The sequence below is a fragment of the Sinohyriopsis cumingii genome, chromosome 10 (genome assembly GCF_028554795.1).
Source record: "Sinohyriopsis cumingii isolate HCF-2022 chromosome 10, ASM2855479v2, whole genome shotgun sequence".
NCBI lineage: Eukaryota > Metazoa > Mollusca > Bivalvia > Unionida > Unionidae > Sinohyriopsis > Sinohyriopsis cumingii.
In genome coordinates, this window is record NC_142970.1 from 102,620,381 (window position 1) to 102,643,776 (window position 23,396).

General features: G+C 35.7%; 1 protein-coding gene across 1 annotated transcript in view; it reads left to right on the forward strand.

Moving 5' to 3' along the window:
* Nucleotides 1–18,640, forward strand: part of LOC149790737 (protein arginine N-methyltransferase 2-like) — an 82,799-nt gene extending 64,159 nt beyond the window's left edge. Inside the window, exon 9 of the mRNA XM_089972790.1 lies at nt 16,094–18,640. Within this exon, the coding sequence (XP_089828916.1) occupies nt 16,094–16,132 (39 nt within the window). The 3' untranslated portion in view covers nt 16,133–18,640. The remainder of the gene's footprint in view (nt 1–16,093) is intronic.
* Nucleotides 18,641–23,396: the final 4,756 nt, after the last annotated feature.

Below are 23,396 nucleotides of genomic sequence, written 5' to 3' on the forward strand. Positions count from 1 at the left end.
CTTAACTATCCAGTGTGGCAGTACTCAGGAAATTTTCAACAGCAGCCCAGCATGCCAAACCGTGTCATATGCCGCTGTTAGATCCAGAAAAACAGCTCCAGTTTTAAGGTTCCTCTGAATCCCATTTTCAACAAATGTAGTCAGAGCAAGGACTTGATTGCAAGCGCTATGGCATGAAGCCTGCCTGCTCAACACTTATGATGTTCTCCAAGTCAGGACCAGTTCTTTGGAGAATCAGGTGCTCCAGTACCTTAAAACAGACTGAAAGCAAGGAGATGGGTTGATAACTTACCACATTGTTGGGATCTTTGCCAGGCTTTGGTATCGCAATAATCTTTGCCTGGTGCCACAAAGTTGGCATGCAGTTTTCCCTAACAACCCAGGTGTAAAAAGCAGCAAGCCATTATTTTGCCTTCATGCCAAAATGCTTCAGGAATTAAAGCAGGATGTTGTCATAACCTGCTGCTTTGCCTTATTTGATGCTGCACAGCACCGTTTCAAGTTCTGTTGTTGTAAATGCCTCTGGAGCATTTGATCTAATTCATCTGACTTTCAACGGCAGTATTGTCACCACTCATCTCATACTTGACATCGGTGCCGTTTCTCCAGGGGTGCTTTTGCCAGTTGTAATAAGTGGCTAGCTACAGGATTTGGTTTGACAGCAGGGAAAACTTGAACTGGTGGTTGCTGAGCGGTGCCAAGTCTTCGAATCAAGCTCTAGCATTTCCAGCTGCAGCATGTAAAGTTGACCCAGTAAAGTAAACCAACTATTGAACTACTGAGAGCAGCAAAGACTGCATCTGATTAAGCCTCTATTTTGCCATCCAATTGATTTTAAAGACAAACTTCATGTATGTTTTTCTTTAATGTCAGTGTGGTTGTGAGTGTTTACACATCATATGTGTTGTGATCATATATGACAATTCTAAGTCCACCACTACATGTACTGTTTTCTTTGTAAGCATGTTAAATGCTTTAACCAAAATAGAAATGTTATTTTCTTTTATTCATATTTGAATTTCCAATAATTTTCTATAGGCTTATTTGAAAATATAGTTTATTCTCAATTGGACAATGCCACTTTTAGGGGGGTAACATACACTGACACCTCTAGTCTCAGAATGAACACTGTCTGGTAATATGGCAGGTATGCAAAGGTGAGACTGTAAACCTTTCAAGTTCAAAAGGTCAGTTAACTGAGGAATATTTAGGAGTACATTATTAGACGTAGCCCAGTGACCCACAGATAAATATAATCTTGTTTTGCACTGCCACTGTATTACAAGCAATTAAAGGAGTCCATCCCAGCCATTTGTAAATCCTACTGCCCAGCCCATTTTTGTGTTAATGTTGGTCTTGCTTTTACTTTAGGTGTGTCCCTAGGTTATATCCAGATTATTGGCCAACCTCATAAATGGGATCTGGCAGCTATCTGCAGGGGTGGCTCCTGCAACATCATGGGAGGTGAGGGTGAACATATAGAAGTAGGCAATGGGGATCTGTGGTATAACTCCGTAATGAAAGTCCTCATAAGCTCCTGCATTTTAAGCTTTTCCAGGGCATAATTTCAAATATCTTGATGTAAAGAATACTTGCTCTAGGAATTGTTAGGAATGTTTAATGTATTTTTTTTGCAGGGTGGGAGTATCTACAGGTTCTGCCCTCCCCCCTTAGCCACACACACACACACACACACAGAGATCTGCCACAGACCTTGCCATGTATGGAGTAAATGTTTGTTTTATGTGGTTCATTTAAGTGTACAAATTAAATCAGGGATCATGAATGTATTCAAATTTCAGAGCAGCGCAATTTTGGTTTAACTCATTAGGCCCCAATCCCGCCTGTAGGCGTGATGAGGCTGTACCCTATTTCCGAGCTCTGCAGCATCAAGGTCATTTAAGAGACACTAACATGGGTGGTATTACAAAAAAGCAGACAGATATAGCTCTAAAATGATACCAAATAATCTGGAAGTTCTAGTTGCACTACAAAATATAGAGGGAAAAACCTCATTTTTTGGACGTAGTTTTTTTCACCCAAAATTCACTCGTGGTCAGAATGCAATTTTGTATCTGGATTTTAGTCCTTTTGGCCTCAGATCTAAGGCAGACCAGTCTGAACTGCACACAGACAGGTGAACCTTTGCAAAAACTAGCATAAGGTGGGCATTTGGAATAAAGAGCGGTCTCCATGCAAAAATGATGGATCCATTAAGCAAAAAAAAAAAATAAATAAATAACTCCAACTTTTACCCTTCTACTCATGCACAAGCAAAATAACCAATGGAAAATGATGTTTCTAATACAACTAGGCATTAGTCTCATGGAAAATCTGTTGAAAGCTGTTATATTACGATGTATTCAGAAACAGCTCCCCAAATGTCTTTCCTATGTGCATTTCAGGCAAAAATGACAAAAACCTTTGGAGCCAAATGAGTTAATGAATAATTGTTTTTCTCTAAAATTATAGAATGAAATATTTGGGACCAGAAAGATATTTTTTTTGTTGCAGAAGAAGTTTGGTTTGATGAGGTTTCATTGGTAATATTTTCAACCTAACTTCTACTCTGTCACCCACTACACAAATATACTACTGCATTAACTATCGTTAGAATTCAAAAATTAAAATTTTGTCCAATCATGTTTTCATTTTTGATTTAATGACAAACTCCATGACCAATTTGAGTTAACGTATGGAGCTGTTCATGGAAGGTTACTGAGTAGATATGGTGGGTAATTTTAACATGGCAAATTCTTCTGCTTTTCATGGGAATTTATATATAAAAAAATATGCTACATGTTCTAGTGGACTGAAACAATGCTAGATGCAATGAGGCAAATAATATTAGTTTTCCTTGTTTATTGTATATGTAAAGTGTGATGAACTTGCTTTGGTAATTTGATCCATGTTCAAATGTTGCTGTTTTATGCAACATAATTCTACTTATTTTCTGTTAAATCCTCATGAGAAAGATGTAAAATCTATGCCAGTAAAAAAATCTGCTGGTTTGGAAGCCAGTCTAATGATCAAAATTCATAAATCTGCTGGTTTTCTGTCCTGGTTGTGTCACACATATGAAAGTGTTCAAATTAGAACCATCTGAATTTGTATATGGATGACAGTGACAGTTTGCTATGTGATTGATATTAGACAATAATGTACATGGCTGACAGATAGTGAAAGTTTGCTATGTGATTGATATTAGACAATAATGTACATGAATGACAGATAGTAACAATCTGCTATGTGATTGATATTAGACAATAATGTACATGGCTGACAGATAGTGAAAGTTTGCTATGTGATTGATATTAGACAATAATGTACATGAATGACAGATACTGACAGTTTGCTATGTGATTGATATTAGACAATAATGTACATGAATGACAGATAGTGACAGTTTGCTATGTGATTGATATTAGACAATAATGTACATGAATGACAGTGACAGTTTGCTATGTGATTGATATTAGACAATAATGTACATGAATGACAGATAGTGACAGTTTGCTATGTGATTGATATTAGACAATAATGTATATGAATGACAGATAGTGACAGTTTGCTATGTGATTGATATTAGACAATAATGTACATGAATGACAGTGACAGTTTGCTATGTGATTGATATTAGACAATAATGTACATGAATGACAGATAGTGACAGTTTGCTATGTGATTGATATTAGACAATAATGTATATGAATGACAGATAGTGACAGTTTGCTATGTGATTGATATTAGACAATAATGTATATGAATGACAGATAGTGACAGTTTGCTATGTGATTGATATTAGACAATAATGTATATGAATGACAAATAGTGACAGTTTGCTATGTGATTGATATTAGATAATAATGTACATGAATGACAGATATTGACAGTCTGCTATGTAACTGACATTATTATGTTCAGCAGGCTTTCAGGGTGCAGTGGCCTTGCAGGCTAAATTGATCTTAGAGCAGAATGTTTAGCAAGTTTTCATTGTGCATTGTATTCACCTTGCAGGCTATCAACTATACTCTGTTTAGTCACAGTAATTAATAGCAACAAGATTAAAAAAATTATACTGTACTAGTTCATACTCACATACCTGCCATATTCCAGTACAGTGTTGGTGAATGTTTTGGGCTGGAAAATATGGGGTTTTTTTGGTCTCAGGGTTATTGAGAGTCAAGTCAGTGTATATGACCTCAGAAGGTGATACTGTCCAATTGAGACTCAGTTATCTGTTTAGATAAACATATCAAAAGTTACTGCAAGTTCAAATTTGATCTAAAGGTAGAATTACGTTGTCTAATACCATCACCACTCACATACATAAATGTACACCAGTCACATAAACACAACCACACAGACATTAAATAAAAAATATATATGCCAAGTTTCTGTCTGTTTGTCTTTGTACTCATTACATATTAGATGCCTTGTTCTGCAGACTTCCACAAAGTTCTAAATAAAAAATTACCTTTCCACATCTACATTGTTGTGAGTGGGTGTGATCTTTCTGCATTTGCCTTGCTGTGAGTGAGTGTGATCTTTTTGTATCTACATTGATGTTTGTGAGTGATCTTTCTGCATCTACATTGCTGTGAGTAAATATAATCTTTTTGTATCTACATTTGTTTGTGAGTGATCTTTCTGCATCTACATTGGTGTGAGTGAGTGTCAGAGATGCTGAATGCCATTGCACTATTGACAGATGTGCTGCACTCCACTGGAATGACTACTGCAATATGGATTTTGCACAGTGTGCAAACATTAAAATGCTTCCCCATATAGTCCAAGTTTCCTCCTTCCCTTCCCACCCCAATATCCGAGGAAACTCAGACATATCCTATACAAATCACAACTGCATTTTGACATTTAGCTGTCAAAAACTGATCACATGTGTATACTGTTCCAACTAGCGAAATAACCATGTTTCGCATTTTAAATATGGAATAAAATCTGGCATGAATAAAAACATTGCCACTGATCATGAACTTGCCAAAATTCTTTGATAAAGATGGCTTTACCATTTTCATTCAAGGCAATGATGCGTACTATGCTTTGTTTTTCAACTGGCTTCTCTAACTTCAAAGGAATTGGGTTGTTCCAGTTAGTGTTATATACCTATCCATTATATGCTTGCTAATGGGCTGTCTCCCAGCAGCCTTCAAAGTTCTTGACAAAGCAATATCCTAGCTATTTTCAGCCAGTTAAGAAATTTTCGAAATGGTGGTAGTTTATCACTGACCCTGGTATTACCTATTAATTGCCCTCATGATGATCTGGGATTTAAATTGCCTCAAGGATAGTTGTGCTGAGCACTAAGCAGAAATGTTCACTGTTTATACAGACTACATGATATATATATATATGTGTGTGTGTGTCTGTGTGTGTGTGTGTGTGTACAGTGGTGGTCAAAAAAATATCTTTCCTTCTTGCTAATCTTACTAACATTATTGAAAGTCATGTTTTTTATGCAACACATTGTCACATTGTTATGGCAGTTATGTATCCAGTCTGGTCCCTTTTCCTATCAGATGTTTTTGCTTACCCAGAATTTTTTTTAGATTTTAGAAAACTGTAAAACAAATCTCTCCCCCACATACACACTAGCGACACCTCATTGGCACTGTACGCAAAGCCAGTTCAATAAATGTACACCTGTCAGTAGATTGCATAGTGAACTTAGCACTATTTACATGTCACCTCTGGTTTATATATATATATATATATATATATATATATATATATATATATATATATATATATATATATATATATATATGTGTGTGTGTGTGTGTGTGTTCACATATTCAGTTATGACCAGATTTGTCCATAACTACATGTAAGGTACAAAAAAGTCTCTGGCTTCAACAAAATGTACCATTGTGAATTTACCAGAACACACATATGTTTCAAAGTAAAATACACTACAGATTCAATTTTCTTACCGATCTGTTCCAATTATTAGTCCAAGCACATATATGTATTGAAATAGATGGTATTGATATATCTAAAACGTTTCATTGTATAACGAACACAACTAAATATTGCCCAGCAGGATTCCCAGCAGGATGCTGAAATTGCAAAATAAGTACACATATTAAAAGCAGAAAGGAAAAACTAAACTCAGAAACAGAAAGGGAAAAAAACTAAACTTTAAAAAATGAAAGGAAAAAGCTAATTTTGATAGGGGAGAGAGTGATATATGATATGATACGAACCCCCACCTCTTATGACACTTTGGTTACCATTACCTAAGAGAGGATTGACCGTGGTGTTATTGCCTGGATTGAGTAATTAATAACATAAAATATGAAAATAATGGATGGAATAACAGAGACCTGAGCAAAGATATAGAACAGAACAATACTTGCCCCATTATACAAAATATAACATTTTAATCAGTTATATAACACAAAATGAAATTAAAAATGACTTTTGAATCATATACTTTCGCTTAAAATTAGAATAACAAAATTGATGCAAAATGTGGTTATCCATTCTGTTATACCAATAAAACAAAATCATCATAGACTCGAGTGAATGAGCTCAAATTGCCATAATGTCAGCATAACCTGGTTGTTGCCAGTCCTTTCCAAATCACTCTTTAGCTTATCCAGTCATGATTAACTTCTTCTAACTGGCAAGCTCTAGTCTGCCTTTATTGATAACTTTTCCTGAGCAATATAATTTTATGAGGCCTATTTCAAATAGCCCCAAAATTGTTTCTGCCTTGTCTCAACTTTGTCATTTTTCGTGGTTTGACCTCACATTAACATCTCTGTCCGACCATTATCCTAGCAGATCCTAATTAAAATTCACTCATGTCCCCCAAACAAGAGAGGTTTAACCATCGCAAGCTATAATTTATGGTGAGCCTAGCCCATATGTCAATCATAAATAGTTGTGTCCCCACTGACCACGAGAAAATGTATTGCAACAAAACATCTACAGATATTTTGCACCATTGCACTAACCAGTTTTATAAATCTACACTACATAGTTTTATTAACAACTGTAGATTTAGATACTAAAGTTCATTGACAGAGAGTGAAGACATGGAAATAGATATCCTGTATAGAGTATTCCTTGTTAACTTCATATGCTATTACTTCACATGTTATTAATTCACATGCTATCACATCACATGCTATTAATTCACATGCTAATACATCACATACTATTACATCACATGCTATTACTTCACATGCAATTGCATCACATGATATTACATCACATGCTATTAATTCACATGCTATTAAATCACATGCTATTAATTCACATACTAATAGATCACATGCTATTAAATCACATGCTATTAATTCACATACTAATAGATCACATGCTATTACTTAACATGCTATTACATCACATGCTATTACTTCACATGCAATTACATCACATGATATTACATCACGTGCTATTAATTCACATGCTATTAAATCACATGCTATTAATTCACATACTAATAGATCACATGCTATTACTTCACGTACTATTAATTCACATACTAATACATCACATACTATTACATCACATGCTATTACTTCACATGCAATTACATCACATGATATTACATCACATGCTATTAATTCACATGATATTAAATCACATGCTATTAATTCACATACTAATAGATCACATGCTATTAATTCACATGCTATTAAATCACATACTAATAGATCACATGCTATTAATTCACATGCTATTAAATCACATGCTATTAATTCACATACTAATAGATCACATGCTATTACTTCACATGCTATTACATCACATGATATTACATCACATACTAATACATCACATGCTATTACATCACATCCTATTACATCACATGCTACTGCATCACATGCTATTAAATCACATGATATTAATTCACATACTATTACATCACATGATATTACATCACATACTAATACATCACATGCTGTTACATCACATGCTATTACATCACATGCTATTACCTCACATGCTATTACATCACATATTAATACATTACATGCTATTACTTCACATGCTATTACTTCACATGCTATTATGGTTATCATGACTTGCATCACTACATTACTGCACCATGTGGCAATGGATTTGGAAGCAGCATCAGGCAGTGTGAAAATAAATTTCAAATTTAAAAATGGCAAAATTTCACAGAGCCTCAATTAAATTGACAAATAAGGATATTTTAGGTTTTTTCAGCCCACTAGAGAATACAAAAATATTATTGGCTGTGCTAAATTTGAGCAAATGTCTTTGCTGTCTACACTAAGACTCATTGTGTATTTCTGCCAGCCAGACTTTGTTCCAAATAACTGTTTACATGGCCATTTTTTGCATGCATGAAAGACCTGATATTGTAACAGCTTGACTTATTAGTTTTATCTTGGAACAGATCTAAGTATTATTGATAATCTTGCAAAATATTTGATAATCAACCACAGGCTTGGATGCACTTCATACATTTCACAGTGGAAATGGAATAAAACAAAAGATGTCTCTACATCAACTATCACTGAGATACAGACTGTAGGAAACTTCTTTTTGTTGCTCTTGTTTCGGGTTTTAACACCATTTTCAGCACAAGATAGTCTATACATAGCAGCCAGTAATACTGTTGGTGGAAGAACTTGGGGGGGGAAACCCCTGTAAAAACCACTGACACATGAGAAGCTACTGGCAGATTTTTCACATAGCCTGTGACTCCAGCCCACAGGGACAGTAATAGGTAAAAGTGAGCACATTTGACCACTTGGACACACAGGTCCCTTGTTTGTTTGATAAATTGTGCTACCAAACCACAAATAGTAGTTTTCTTTAACTCTGGGTCATTGTATTCTCTAATAAAATATAAACATAGCCAATAATTTATACTCAAGTGATGTGCAACTAAAGGAATGCACTTTAAAAAAAAAATGAATGATGTGAGTTTATAGTTCATGTGTCAGACTCAGTTGGCTGTAAGGGACAGATTGCATGTTGATTATCAATTTCATTAGTTATTCAGAGTTTGTAGGTGGAATTTGTGATAGACTTGTGTAGGTCACTGGTCTATATGTATCAGTCACTGAACCAGAAGTATTAGTCACTGGACCAGATGTATAGGTCACTGGTCCAGATGTGTCGGTCACTAGTCCAGATGTATCAGACACCAGACCAGATGTATTGGTAGCTGGTCCAGATGTATCGGTAACAGGTCCAGATGTATCAGTCACTGGACCAGGTGTATCAGACACTGGACCAGATGTATTGGTAGCTGGTCCAGATGTATCGGTAACAGGTCCAGATGTATCGGTCACTGAACCTGGTGTATCAGCAATCCAGACCAGATGTATTGGTAGCTGGTCCAGTTGTATTGGTCAGTGGTCCAGATGTATCTGTCACTGGACCAGATGTATCCATCACTGGTCCAGATGTATCGGTCACTGGTCCAGATGTATCGGTCACAGGTTCAGATGAGTCACTGGTACAGATGTATCAGTCACTGGTCCAGATGTATAGGTCACTGGACCTGGTATATCGGTAACTGGTCTAGATGTATTGTCACTGGTCCAGATGTATCAGCAATGGAACCAGATGTATTGGTAGATGGTCCAGATGTATCAGTCACTGGTCCAGATGTATTGGTCACTGGACCAGATGTGTTGGTCACTGGACCAGGTGTATCAGTCACTGGACCAGGTGTATCGGTCACTGGACCAGATGTATCGGTCACTGGACCAGGTGTATCGGTCACTGGACCAGATGTATCAGTCACTGGACCAGATGTATCAGTCACTGGACCAGATGTATCAGTCACTGGTACAGATGTATCAACAACGGAGCCAGATGTATTGGTAGATGGTCCAGATGTATCAGTCACTTATGTCCAGATGTATTGGTCACTGGACCAGATGTATCGGTCACTGGACCAGGTGTATCAGTTTCTGGTCCAGTTGTATGAGTCACTAGTATAGATGTATCAACAGTGGAACCAGATGTATTGGTAGATGGTCCAGATGTATTGGGCAGTGCAGTAATATAAATTCTGAAATGTCAAAAGAAATGGTTTATTTAATTTAAAAAAATTCCTTTAAAAAATAATATTTGCATTATTTTAGGGAATAGACTATGTTGATTTATATGAGAAGCAGAATAAAATGTTTTTGGTCATTTATGTTTTCATTTCTTGAGAAATCTGTAAAAATTCCTTTCTCAAAAAGCAAAAGAAGAAATTTTATAATTGCATATCCCTCCTCCTAAATCTGCAAGTTTTCTGAATGCGTAGCACATGCTTGTACAGATTAATTATCTAATTATTTAATTGATATGATTATGCCTATTTGTCTCTATCCATGACCACAATGCGAGAGACGCACACTTGGTACAATATGGTGGGCTTGATCACAAGACCTCAGTCACATGACCCATTTATCAGAATATTAGAATATTAAGTAATGAGGTCAGACATCCATTAGAGTGACATATATTGTATAAATTTCGCTGGAACACATCTTTTTTTGTGGGAAATGACATTCATATTCAAGGAGCCTGATGATTATACAACTTCTAGAACACATATGGTCGTCATTTACATCCTCTAACATAGAATTGTGTGGTAATGATTTTATAGGAGTATATTACAGTGTACATTACTTGAGAGATAAAATCTGTTGTATGTACTCACTTAGAATCAAGTTCAACTACAAATTGCACAGACCCATATATATTTCATCCCATAATGCATCAGTAGATCCAGGTCTGTCAATTTTGTCAGGAATAATCTGTAGAACAAACAACATAGACCCTGATCTGTTTGTTCATTATGTTATGGTGTATCAGGGTCTATGTTTGCAATTGGACTTTTAAGTGAGTATTTACATTAAGTGAAATGTGTCAGTAATAACATCCCATCATATCAGCTAGAAAGTCAAGGGGTTTATGATAGGTGTGGTAAATATGTTGGGTCACAGATAACATATCATGATTTAATCCTAATTGCACTAGACAGTATTTGACACACACTCAGTAGCAAATGTTTCTTGCACAGTAAACTGGTGGTAAACAGAGACTTTTCATAATTAACTGCACCTAATGATTTATGAGAATACTGTAAACCATCTTTTCTAAAAGTTGTAAGCCATAATATTTTTGATGGATTTAATTTTAGAAAGTCTAAGAAATTCATAATGTTTGAAACATAAAATTGCTTGGATTTCATAAATGGCAGTAAATGCAGACAGGCACACCTTTTATCCAGACAATGTTTAATTGTTCCCACCATCATTTTTATGCCCCTTTCATATTCTATGGATGGGCATCTGCTTGATGTCTTGTCTGTTTTTTTGTCTCACTTACATGTACGTCATAGACTTCCAACCCATACATCTGTTACATCATGAACTTCTGCCCCTTACATCTGTATGACAGAAGCTTCCATCCCATATATCTCTGTGTCACAGACTTCCATCCCATGCATCTGCATGGCACATCCTTCATGCATGAGTCTTCCTTCTCACACATCTGGTTGACAGTCTTTGTTCCCATATATCTGTACACAACAGACTTCTATCCCATACAGGTGTGTCTCAAGGCTTCCATCCCATACATCTGTATGTCATTTTTTTCCATTCATACATCTGTGTGTCATCACAGTCATCCATCCCATATATCATTATGTTACAGTGTTCTATCCCATGCATCTGTATGTCTCAGTCTACCATCCCATACATCTGTATATCTCAGTCTACCATCCCATACGTCTGTATATCTCAGTCTACCATCCCATACATCTGTATATCTCAGTCTACCATCCCATACATCTGTATATCTCAGTCTACCATCCCTTACATCTATATGTCTCAGTCTACCATCCCATACTTCTGTATATCTCAGTCTATTATCCCATACATCTGTATGTCTCAGTCTAGCATCCCATTCATCTGTATGTCTCAGTCTATCATCCCATATAGCTGTATATCTCAGTCTTCCATCCCATACCTCTTTATATATCAGTCTACCATACCATACATCTGTATGTCTCAGTCTTCCATCCCATACATCTGTGTCTTAGTCTACCATATCATGCATCTGTATGTCTCAGTCTTCCATCCCATACATTTGTATATCTCAGTCTACCATCCCATACATCTATATGTCTCAGTCTTCCATCCCATAGATATGTATGTTACATTATTCTGTCCCATACATATGTATATTACAGTCTTCCATCATATATATGTATGTCACAGTCATCTTTTCCATACATCTGTATGTTACAGTCTTTCATCTCATGCATCTGTATGCCATAGGCTCCATTATATACATCTTTATGTCAGTCTTCCGTCCTATACATCTGTATGTCACAGGCTTCCATTCCATACATCTGTATGTCATAGGCTTCCATCCCATAAGTCTGTAAGTCACAGGCTCCATGATGTACATATATATGTCACAGACTTCCATGGCATACATCTGTATGTCAGCCTTCCATCCCATATATTTGTTCATTTAAATATAGTTCACATCTCTCACCTCTGGCTGTGTGAGTTCAAGTCTCAGCTGGTCTAACATGTGTCTGTAAGAAAGCTTGACAGTAGCTTCTTATGAGTCAGTGGTTCTTCCTGGCTTCTTCCTCCACCAAATATAGTGGTTGCCATGCATAGCCTATCTTCTGCTGAAAAATGGCATTTGGCCAAAGAAAAGAAAACCTATGCATCTGCATATGCTGAAGGCTCCAATCCCTTGCTTTTCTATGTCTTTGGCTTACATCCTACACATCTGTCCATCACAAGCTTCAATCCCTTGCTTTTCTATGTCTTTGACTTACATCCCACACATCTGTCCATCACAGGCTTCAATCCCTTACATTTCTATGTCTTTGACTTACATCCCACACATCTGTTCATCACAGGCTTCAATCCCTTACTTTTCTATGTCTTTGACTTAGATCCCACACATCTGTCCATCACAAGCTTCAATCCCTTACTTTTCTATGTCTTTGACTTAGATCCCACACATCTGTCCATCACAAGCTTCAATCCCTTACTTTTCTATGTCTTTGACTTAGATCCCACACATCTGTCCATCACAAGCTTCAATCCCTTACTTTTCTATGTCTTTGACTTAGATCCCACACATCTGTCCATCACAGGCTTCAATCCCTTACATTTCTATGTCTTTGACTTACATTCCACGCATCTGTTCATCACAGGCTTCAATCCCTTACTTTTCTATGTCTTTGACTTAGATCCCACACATCTGTCCATCACAAGCTTCAATCCCTTACTTTTCTATGTCTTTGACTTAGATCCCACACATCTGTCCATCACAAGCTTCAATCCCTTACTTTTCTATGTCTTTGACTTAGATCCCACACATCTGTCCATCACAGGCTTCAATCCCTTACATTTCTATGTCTTTGACTTACATTCCACACATCTGTTCATCACAGGCTTCAATCCCTTACTTTTCTATGTCTTTGACTTAGATCCCACACATCTGTCCATCACAAGCTTCAATCCCTTACTTTTCTATGTCTTTGACTTAGACCCCACACATCTGTCCATCACAAGCTTCAATCCCTTACTTTTCTATGTCTTTGACTTAGATCCCACACATCTGTCCATCACAAGCTTCAATCCCTTACTTTTCTATGTCTGTGACTTACATCCCACACATCTGTCCATCACAAGCTTCAATCCCTTACTTTTCTATGTCTGTGACTTACATCCCACACATCTGTCCATCACAAGCTTCAATCCCTTACTTTTCTATGTCTGTGACTTACATCCCACACATCTGTCCATCACAGGCTTCAATTCCAGACATGTGTCTGTTACAAGCTTCCATTCCATATATGTGTATGTCACTGGCTTTCATCTCATTTATATGTCACATTTTTCTTTTCTGCTTAATAACTTTTGAAGGACATAATAACTTTTGAAGGACTTAATAACTTTTGAAGGACTTAATGAACTGAAGCTATATTGCAGTTTACTTTTAAGAAAACTTAGATCAATCTTGATTTTCACTTTGAGCCATCAGAACTTGAGTTATTTCCCTGTTTTTCATAAAAGTTGCTTTTGTATTATTAATTTGGCTTCCACAAAATGATATTTTAAGAGACTTAATAAATTGATGTCACTTAGGTGGCGCTATACAGTTTCGCATTTTGCATAGGGTTAGGAATTTAAAGAAAAAGAATGTCCCCGGCTTTCCTCACTGGTTATACTGGCTATTTAGAAAAGACCTTGTATATCTTAGGTATAATGCAAAGAACCTTTAATTCCCTTTATTTTGGTGTATGATTGATGTGTGTACTATGGGTTATAGAGTATACAGCTTGGCCTTACTTCAAATGTGCACCTTTCAAAAAAGTGCTAGCTCTACTTGGTCATTTTCACTTCCTGAACTTCAGAGGTCAATTGTATAAAAAAGAACCGATAACTTTTTTACATTTTATATATTTGGTAATTCATTCATTGCACTTTCAGAAGCTGGTATTGTCTAGTCTGGCAAAATTCATTTTCCCTATTTTAATAGCTGCTATGTATAGTGTACTTTAGACTAATTCAGACTGATTTTTTAACACAAGGGAGCAGTCATTTTAGTTAGCAGAGCAGTCATTTTAGTTAGCAGTGTGCTTAAATCATGTAAAATTTCCAAAAGTACAATATCCAAAAGAAATATCATCCACATTACATTAATGTAGCATAGAGGTATGCAAACATTCTCTCCACTGTGCATGTTTTAAATGCGAACTACTTCACCTTACATACGTCACTCTCTCAAAAGTACATATTATCTGGTGAGCGCCACCTTATGCCATGTAACTCAATATCTAGATTACATAAATCAACTTTGATTTTTGCTTTTTCCATCAAAATTGTGAGTTATACCCCATTTGGACACATATCTGACTTTGCATGATGAATTTTGTTTCTGCTCAATACAATTTTATATTATGTTTAAAATCTGTATTCCATTTAAAGTTTTATATTCTTTTTAAAATTCTATATTCTGTTTCAAATTTTATAATCTGTTTAAAATTCTATATTCTGTTTAAAGTTTTATATTTATATTCTATTTAAAGTTTTGTATTCTGTTTACATTTTTATATTCTGTTTAAAATTCTATATTCTGTTTAAAGTTTTTTATTTTGTTTAAAATTCTATATTCTGTTTAAAATTAAGAAGACACAACTTACCTAGTATTCAGTCAGAATTTGCAGAAGTCCTTTGTGTACATGTATCCTCATATTCTTTATGTGCAGGTGTCCGTTTTGTACAAACATTTTTTTGAGCATTTGTGCATTATGCAGTGTTTTCTTTATATAATGGTTAGAAATGCATTATGCAGTGTTTCCTTTACATAATGGTTAGAAATGCATTATGCAGTGTTTCCTTTATATAATGGTTAGAAATGCATTATGCAGTGTTTTCTTTATATAATATTTAGAAATGCATTATGCAGTGTTTCCTTTATATAATGGTTAGAAAGGCATTATGCAGTGTTTCTTTTATATAATGGTTAGAAATGACAAAATAAGAAATGGGATGACTGTGTAATAAATATTGACAATGAGTGGCTGTCCTTTGCATGGATGTTTCTACAAAAGCAGGTTTTACTGTGAATCCCATCTGAAACAGGGTCCATAACTGTAAAATTTTATATCCCATCAGAAACAGGGTCCATAACTGTAAAACAAGGTCCATAATTGTAAAATAGGGTCTATAACTGTAAAACAGAGTCCATAACTGCAAAGCAGGGTCCATAACTGTGTCCATCACTCTTGATACATAACCATTACAAGCTCAAAGGAAAATAATGCAAGAGATGGTTTTGAAAATCATAGCATGTTGAAATAAGAATGGGGGAGTAATTTCCCAAAATGAATACCATGAACAGTTGTCCTCTGCACAACATACATATGCAGCTCAATTACTTAGTAAAATTAAAGAACTTGTAAAGGAAGTAAATTTATTGAATATTGAATATTTTTATACATTTCATGATGTGTGTATGTCTGTCTGTTTATCTGTGTTACTAGACAATTTGATTACTGTTTACTTAAACTCAGCAATTTGTATCATGTTTCTTTCTGTCTTTGCAGGAAAAAGAATATGAAAAATTATTTCATGTTTGGAGATGACATGTACCTGATAGGGCCCAAAAACTAAGGGAATTTGCAGTGTTGAATCTGGAAGTGTTATGTGCAATAATAGTTTCTTAAAATACTTGATTTGTATATATCATATTACTTGACATGTCATATTTCAAATGTGCAAATGCTGATAATAAGCAAAGTTGATGATATAAAACAACGATTACTGCATGTTGTGTATCCTTAAATTTGTAACTAGTATAAAGGATATGATGGATTATATCATGTTATTTTACTCTCGTGAGAATTATGAATTTATTTTGTACATCAGGGTTTTTTTCCACAATACAAGTTAACATGTCTAACCGAATTTTACAAAAATGTGAATGATATCTGTATTTTTTAGAACAATGACTATTATTTTGTTTCAGAATTATATAATATAAGTGTTTCTAAGAGTGCTGTATAAATTATGGTACATGACAGTCTAAGTAAGCTTTATAAATTATGGCATGTTACAAAGTTTGCTTGATCAATTATAGCATGTTAAAATGTAAGTATGCATTATAAATTATGGCATGTTACAGTTCAAGTATGCTTTACAAATTGTGGCATGTTACAAAGTATGCTTTATAAATTATGGCATGTTACAGTCAAAGTATGCTTTATAAATTATGGCATGTTACACTGAAAGTATGCTTTATAAATTATGGCATATTACAGTCTAAGTATGCTTTATAACTTATAGCATATTACAGTCTAAGTATGCTTTATAACTTATGGCATGTTACAGTATAATTATGGCATGTTGTAGTCTAAGTATGCTTTATAACTTATGGCATGTTACCGTCTAAGTATGCTTATAGCTTATGGCATGTTACGGTATAATTATGGCATGTTGTAGTCTAAGTATGCTTTATAACTAACGGCATGTTACTAAGTATGCTTATAGCTTATGGCATGTTACAGGCAATGTATGCTTTATCAATGATAATGTGTTACAGTATAAATTATGGCATGTTACAGTCTATGTTTGCTTTATAACTTATGGCATGTTACAGTCTAAGTATGCTTTATAACTTATGGCATGTTACAGGCAAATTATGCTTGATCAATTATGGCATGTTACAGTATGGCATGTTACAGTCTAAGTTTGCTTTGTAAATTATGGTATGCTTAACAGAGTATACTGGACCTGCAGTAGCTCATTTGGTAGAGCATTAGGATTGGAATCCAAGGGTTGCTGGTTTGATACCCTCCCAGGCCAGCCTGTGATAGCTGCCTCTGTATTTCCTAAGGAAAGGCACTTAATGCCCATTTTCTCAGCATCATATAGCCAGTAATGTGTTAAATGTGCTGTTAAAACCAGCAACAACAAATGTTTTTTATATATATGTATGAAATATATTGTAAAATGTACCTCATGCATATATACTTGCTGTCTAGCAATTGTATCTCTTTGTCTCATACTTTCTCTCTCTTACTTTCTGATTCTCTTTCTTTCATTGATTCACAAAGAATATGGAGTGCAACCTATTAATACATAACTCTCCAAAAAGTGGACATCTCTACACTCTGAATGACTTCTATCATCATCTCTTCATGTTTTCTTCTAGCATCATTATTAAATACTATATCATCTGAATCCTTGACTTTTTTTCAATGTACCATTCAGTTCTTAATGTACCAGTCAGTTCTTAATGTACCGGTCAGTTTCAGCAGTCTTGAAATTGATTCAATTTTCATTTCAGCGCTTAACAAGATACTATTGTTGTAAAACCATAATTTGGAGAAATCAAGATTTGTAATAATAAAAATAAACAGAAAATATTTACACTGTTCGATTTTCATAGCTAAACCTGTTGTACTGTTACAAGACGTACCTATATAATACTGATTATTTCCCAGCAAACTTAAGTTTAAAATGCATCCAACAATGCATGCACTGAAAATGTATGGTTATCATGCAGTTCAGGACATTTCTTGATGTATATAACAGCGGCAATTTTAAGACATTATTGGCTATGTCATGTAGATGAAATGAGACCTAAGGGCCGAATATTGCAATTTGCAACTTTGTTACAACAGATGAATATAATCAGACAAAGTATTATCTGAATAGAGAATCTATTTTGACAGACTGTACAATACCTAACCTTTTAGTATCAAAGACAAAAAAGAGATCACTTGGTAATCCACTAATTTTTATGTATATTTTAAACTAGGATAAATAGGCCATTTATGCAATAAATTTGGACAAATTCTGTAATGCTTTGAGGGTGGGTGTCAGTATCTGCCATAGGTTGGAGTTTTTGGCTCAACAATTTGACTTTGTGTGTTCAAAAACTGAAGGCTAATTGGGATTTCAGGCTGATAATCTGTTGGAGATCTGCTGATGATTGCAGACTTTCACATGCTACTCATTTTCTTGGTAAAGTTTTCAAAAACTATTTAGTGTTTGCTGGGGGTTGCATTACAGTGTTGCTCAGAAAGAAGTTCATGTTATATGTTTTAAATGTTTTGAGTTCTCATCAGTATTAAAGGTCACCAGCCATACTTCAACATTTATCTTTTCACATCAGATTTGCATTACATGATTAAAAATAGTTTTACTTGCACAAAAAGAATCTAAAAAAATTATCCAGTGTAAAGAAGAAATAATTAATTACTCGAAAAAGAAGTATACAATGCCGTTACTTACCCTTAGCTACGATTTCCCACCTATAGAGAACTCCAGCTGGAAATGACATACATTTATCCCCAGATGACAAAGTACGTGCTTCTTGTTGTCGAAAAATAAAACACTATAAACTATGGATAGGGAACATTTACATGAGAGTATTGAAAACTAATTTACTGTTTAGCTTTATATCGATGTGCGTGCAAGATGCACTAGATTGCGTCGCTTTCAAAACTGTTCCATTGTTTCAATTTATTTTCAAAATTCCCGTTAATACAGGTAAAAAGAAAGCAAAGCTGGCCTCCCTATGTCAGCCGACTTTGTGAAGAAAAAAAAAGAAATCGACACACTTAAAAGAATCCAAAGGAACCAATGTTGGCTTCTTTATGTGGACTAGCTTCATAAAAAAGTCAGTTTCCGGGGTTGGCTTGCTTAGTAATAAAATAACCTTTGAATTTGATATTCGTTTGGTTAGTTTAAGCAAGGAGTTTTTCCCTTGCTGCCAGTTGTGTTTTTTTTCATCAGCCGGGCTTCTATTTGTTTGCCATATGTAATCATAGTTGACGTTTGAAGAGTAAGTAGTACACAACAACAGCTTGCTTTAGTAATACTTTTGTAACTGATGCTAGCGAATCATTTGCACTCACAGTGAATGTATTTTAAAATAATGATTTTTATTTGCGAGATACAGTCATATAGTTAACCTGGATATAAAACAGTCTTGGTCAGTTTGCACCTTGTAACTCTTCATGCGTTAACGGCAGGTGCATTCAAGCAATCGGGTGATATTCTGGTCTCTTTTGCGATTTTCTTATCTGACAAAAGCGATACACACTACAGTAAGGAGGCATACGCCAGCCGGCATCCGCTACATATACGGAGTTCATGGTTATATTTTTTCTTTAATAAATTTCGCATGGTGAAAACAGAAGGAATAAATGATAACAATGCAAACTTAGTGGGGTTTTTTCATTTTATTTTAAAATGTTTGTTTATCTATTTAATTGTACCTTCCGGGGGGGGGGGGGGGGCCACATTCAACACAAAATTATCTCCTTTCTTATTTTTACTGGCATAATGGAGCAAATATGATTGACGATATTGACTAGTAATGACAAGCTTTCAGTTTATCCGTGCACAAACTAAGACATCAACTTGAAAAAATAAACAATAAATGTAACCGGTAAGAGCTTCATATTTCAGCAACTAAACACTGAGAAAATGCTCAGCATTATTCTCTCTCTCTCTCTCTCTCTCTCTCTCTCTCTCTCTCTCTCATGTGTAATCGTGTGTGTATTATATACAGCAGTGTTACAGCCTGAAGTATAAAATTAAATATAATATCTCGTGTACACTTCTCTGATAAAAATGTATACGTATTCTGTAGAATATTATCTGTTAAGTATTATTGTTTTATAAGTAAATATTGATAATTTGACTGAAGACTTAAATTGAGAATGTTATTGTGCAGATGCATATATTTTTAGCTTAAAAATGTATATAAATATTTTAATTAGAATGAGCAAGATGTGTCAGTTTTTGTTTTCTCTCATATATATGTACGTTACGAAGTATGATTATTTTCTTTTAAAGAATATGAAGATAGTTTAGTTTGTTTAAATTTGTTCGTTTTTTTTCCTAAAACCTATTGTATTTTACAGCCTATAAGAATTATCAAAAACATTTTCTCCTACATAAATTATATATATCTTACAGAGTATCTAATTGTTGTTTGAAGAGAAAGAACTTTTCAAACTTTTGTTAAGTTGGACCGAATTGTCTTAATTTCGGCCGAAATTGTCTTTAGGCCAAATTGACTGCAATCAGGCACAAATGGTACAACTTTCCCATCCCTCGCCCTATTCGATCCACAGCTTCAATCCACATTTTTTTTCTGGTAAACAGGGTCTTTCCGAAAAATATAGGACCATTTCCCTCATCATCACTATTTTGGTTACATCCATATGCAACACAGTGTACTATATTTGCTGTATTAAAGCACGATCGTAAGATATATTATATAGCCATTTACGTGGCGATATTAAACACTTGAATGGCTTGTTTTGATACAATGGATAAATGTACGTCATATCCGTTTTGGGCACGCAGAAACTACCGATTGTTTACTGAGATTGCCGAATAAATTTTTCGTTTAAAAAAGCGGAATTTTAAGTCTAATTAAACATTTTTATGGTGTGCTTACATAACTGCGTTTTTAGGACGAATATTACACGCTTGTACAGTATAGTTGGCCAGTGACCTTTAAGTGTTCTTTTGATCACTGGAGTCATTATGTTGCAAATTATCACCTGAGCAAGCTTGGAGAAAAGTCATGGTCATGAGATCAAGTCCAATAAGTCAAGTACATTAGTCACCTCCAGTCCATAGGTCAAGTCAAATGAGTCAAGTACACAAATCCAGTGCATAGATCAAGTCCAGTAAGTCAAGTAAAGTAGTGAAGGGCGATACTATACGGACAGTGAGAAATACATTACAGACCCCTTCCCCGGGACACTATACAGACAACATTGTACAGACCACCCCCGGGACACTATACGGACAAAAGGTTGGGACTGTATATTGACAATAGGATGGAACAGGTAAGGTGACGTCACGGTACTGGAGATTGGCAAGAATGTTGCAAGGGTCTGACCTGAATACGCGCTACTTTAGGTAAAAACATATATAACACATACATAGATTGATGAACAGCAATCTATCACACCTAAAATATAAAATCAACTAAAAAAAAATTATACAAAAAGGGTAAAAATTTTCGAGTCGAACATTAAATATAAAATCTACTAAAACAATTTTAGGCAAGAGAGCAAATCATTTCGAGACAGTGGAGTGGCCCTGAAAAGGGCACTTGGTTTTCTTCTTCATTGTCTTCTACTCTCTCCTTTTTCTTTCACCAATTTATCTTTTCTTCTCCTCTTTCTCCACTGTTTCTTCTCTTCTTTTTTCCTTTTTTCGTTCTCTTCTTTTTCGATTTGTTCATTCCATCCTCTCATTCGCATTCTGTTTTCTTTGTCCTCCTTGTCCTCCTTTACCTTTTTCAGCAGCTCTGTCAATCTTTCCTTCGTCTTCTTTAAATTGTTTGTCCCCATCTTGGTCTTGTGAATAGTATAGGTACCACTCTCCAATTCCATGACGAATTCCTCCACTATCCAGATGTAGTCTATAGTCTCTTGCAATGTCTTCATCACGTTAATCTGGTTCAAAGCGATCTTCTTTGATTATTCAATGTTGAATGGCGCGAATGGTTGGTTGTTTTGTTGAACTTGCGTCGTTTTCGCCCGACTGGGCATGTACGACGCTTTATTCCAGCAAAGCTGGATGTTTGATTACTCCAGGGGGAAGGAATTAAAGCCTCATCCTCCAGGCATTTATGTGTTCAAGGAAAACTTTAATTTGGCCATCAGATCGTGGAACTAATTAGTCTTGGCGCGAATGACGAACACTCGACTTTATATTTGTCAAGCACGGACGTCAAGGAAAACATCCCTTACAGCCAGTTCACATATTATCTATTGTCCACACAGAAGGGGAAGAAAAAAGCCCAAATATACTATCCACACACGGAAAGAGGAAAAAACCAAACACCAAACTATACTATCCACACAGGGGAAGAAAAAAAAAGCACTGAAGGGAAGGAAAAACCGAAATAAACCATCCACACACGGGAAGTGGGGAAAAAAACAAAATATATTATCCACACAGGAAATAAAACAAAACAACCCCCAAATATACTACACACACAACGTACGCGTACACATACAAACACAAACACATATCAGGAAAGTTGTGAGTGTTTATAATCACACTACTCAACATACACACCAATGGGCAACTCGAAGAGTCTCTTTGCTAGAGATCTGGGTAGCACTGAGAAGGGCTGGTTTTTTTTTGCGAACTCCGATTGCACCTTTCTTAATGGTGGCACCTCCCTGGTCTTGCGCTACAGGTACATCACCGGCTCCATTTCTGCTCCCAGTTGATGTTTGTTCTTGGGAGCACATAGGCTGTTTGATTGGCTTCAGCACCCCAATCTTCCGTTTCTAGGATTGTGAAGACTTCCCTTCTCCTATGCTACACCAGTGGATGATGAGATTGTGCTGCTGGTAGTGGTTATTGTGCTGGTAAAGGCTGCGGTATTGGTAGTGTCTGTGGTGCTGGTACTGGTTGTCGTGCTGGTACTGGCTGAGGCCTTAGCATGAGGTGAGGCAGGATTCTTTCTTCATTATCTTTTTCCTCTCCTCCTCGTCCTATTCTATTCTCGCACTTTCTGCAATCGCCTCCATGGCCAGCTCATCTAAAAATTAAAAATTGTGCATTTGGAGTTAAGAATATGGCAATTCCGTTGGTCATGACTAGTCAATGATGTGTAGCCAGACTGACGAACGCTTCCCTTTATATTTGTGAAGTTCGGACGTGAAGGAAAACATCCCCCGACACTAAAATTTACAAGGCCCATATATCATCACAAAAAAAAAATCATTCCAATCATTCCATTCAGTCATCAGCGAACGAAGCAGGATGCAGCATGGAAACAAGAGAGCTAGCGACGGATATAATTGCCGCCCAGGCACTTTCAGCACTAAAAGGTCTCAGCCTTGTAGTCGCAACAGG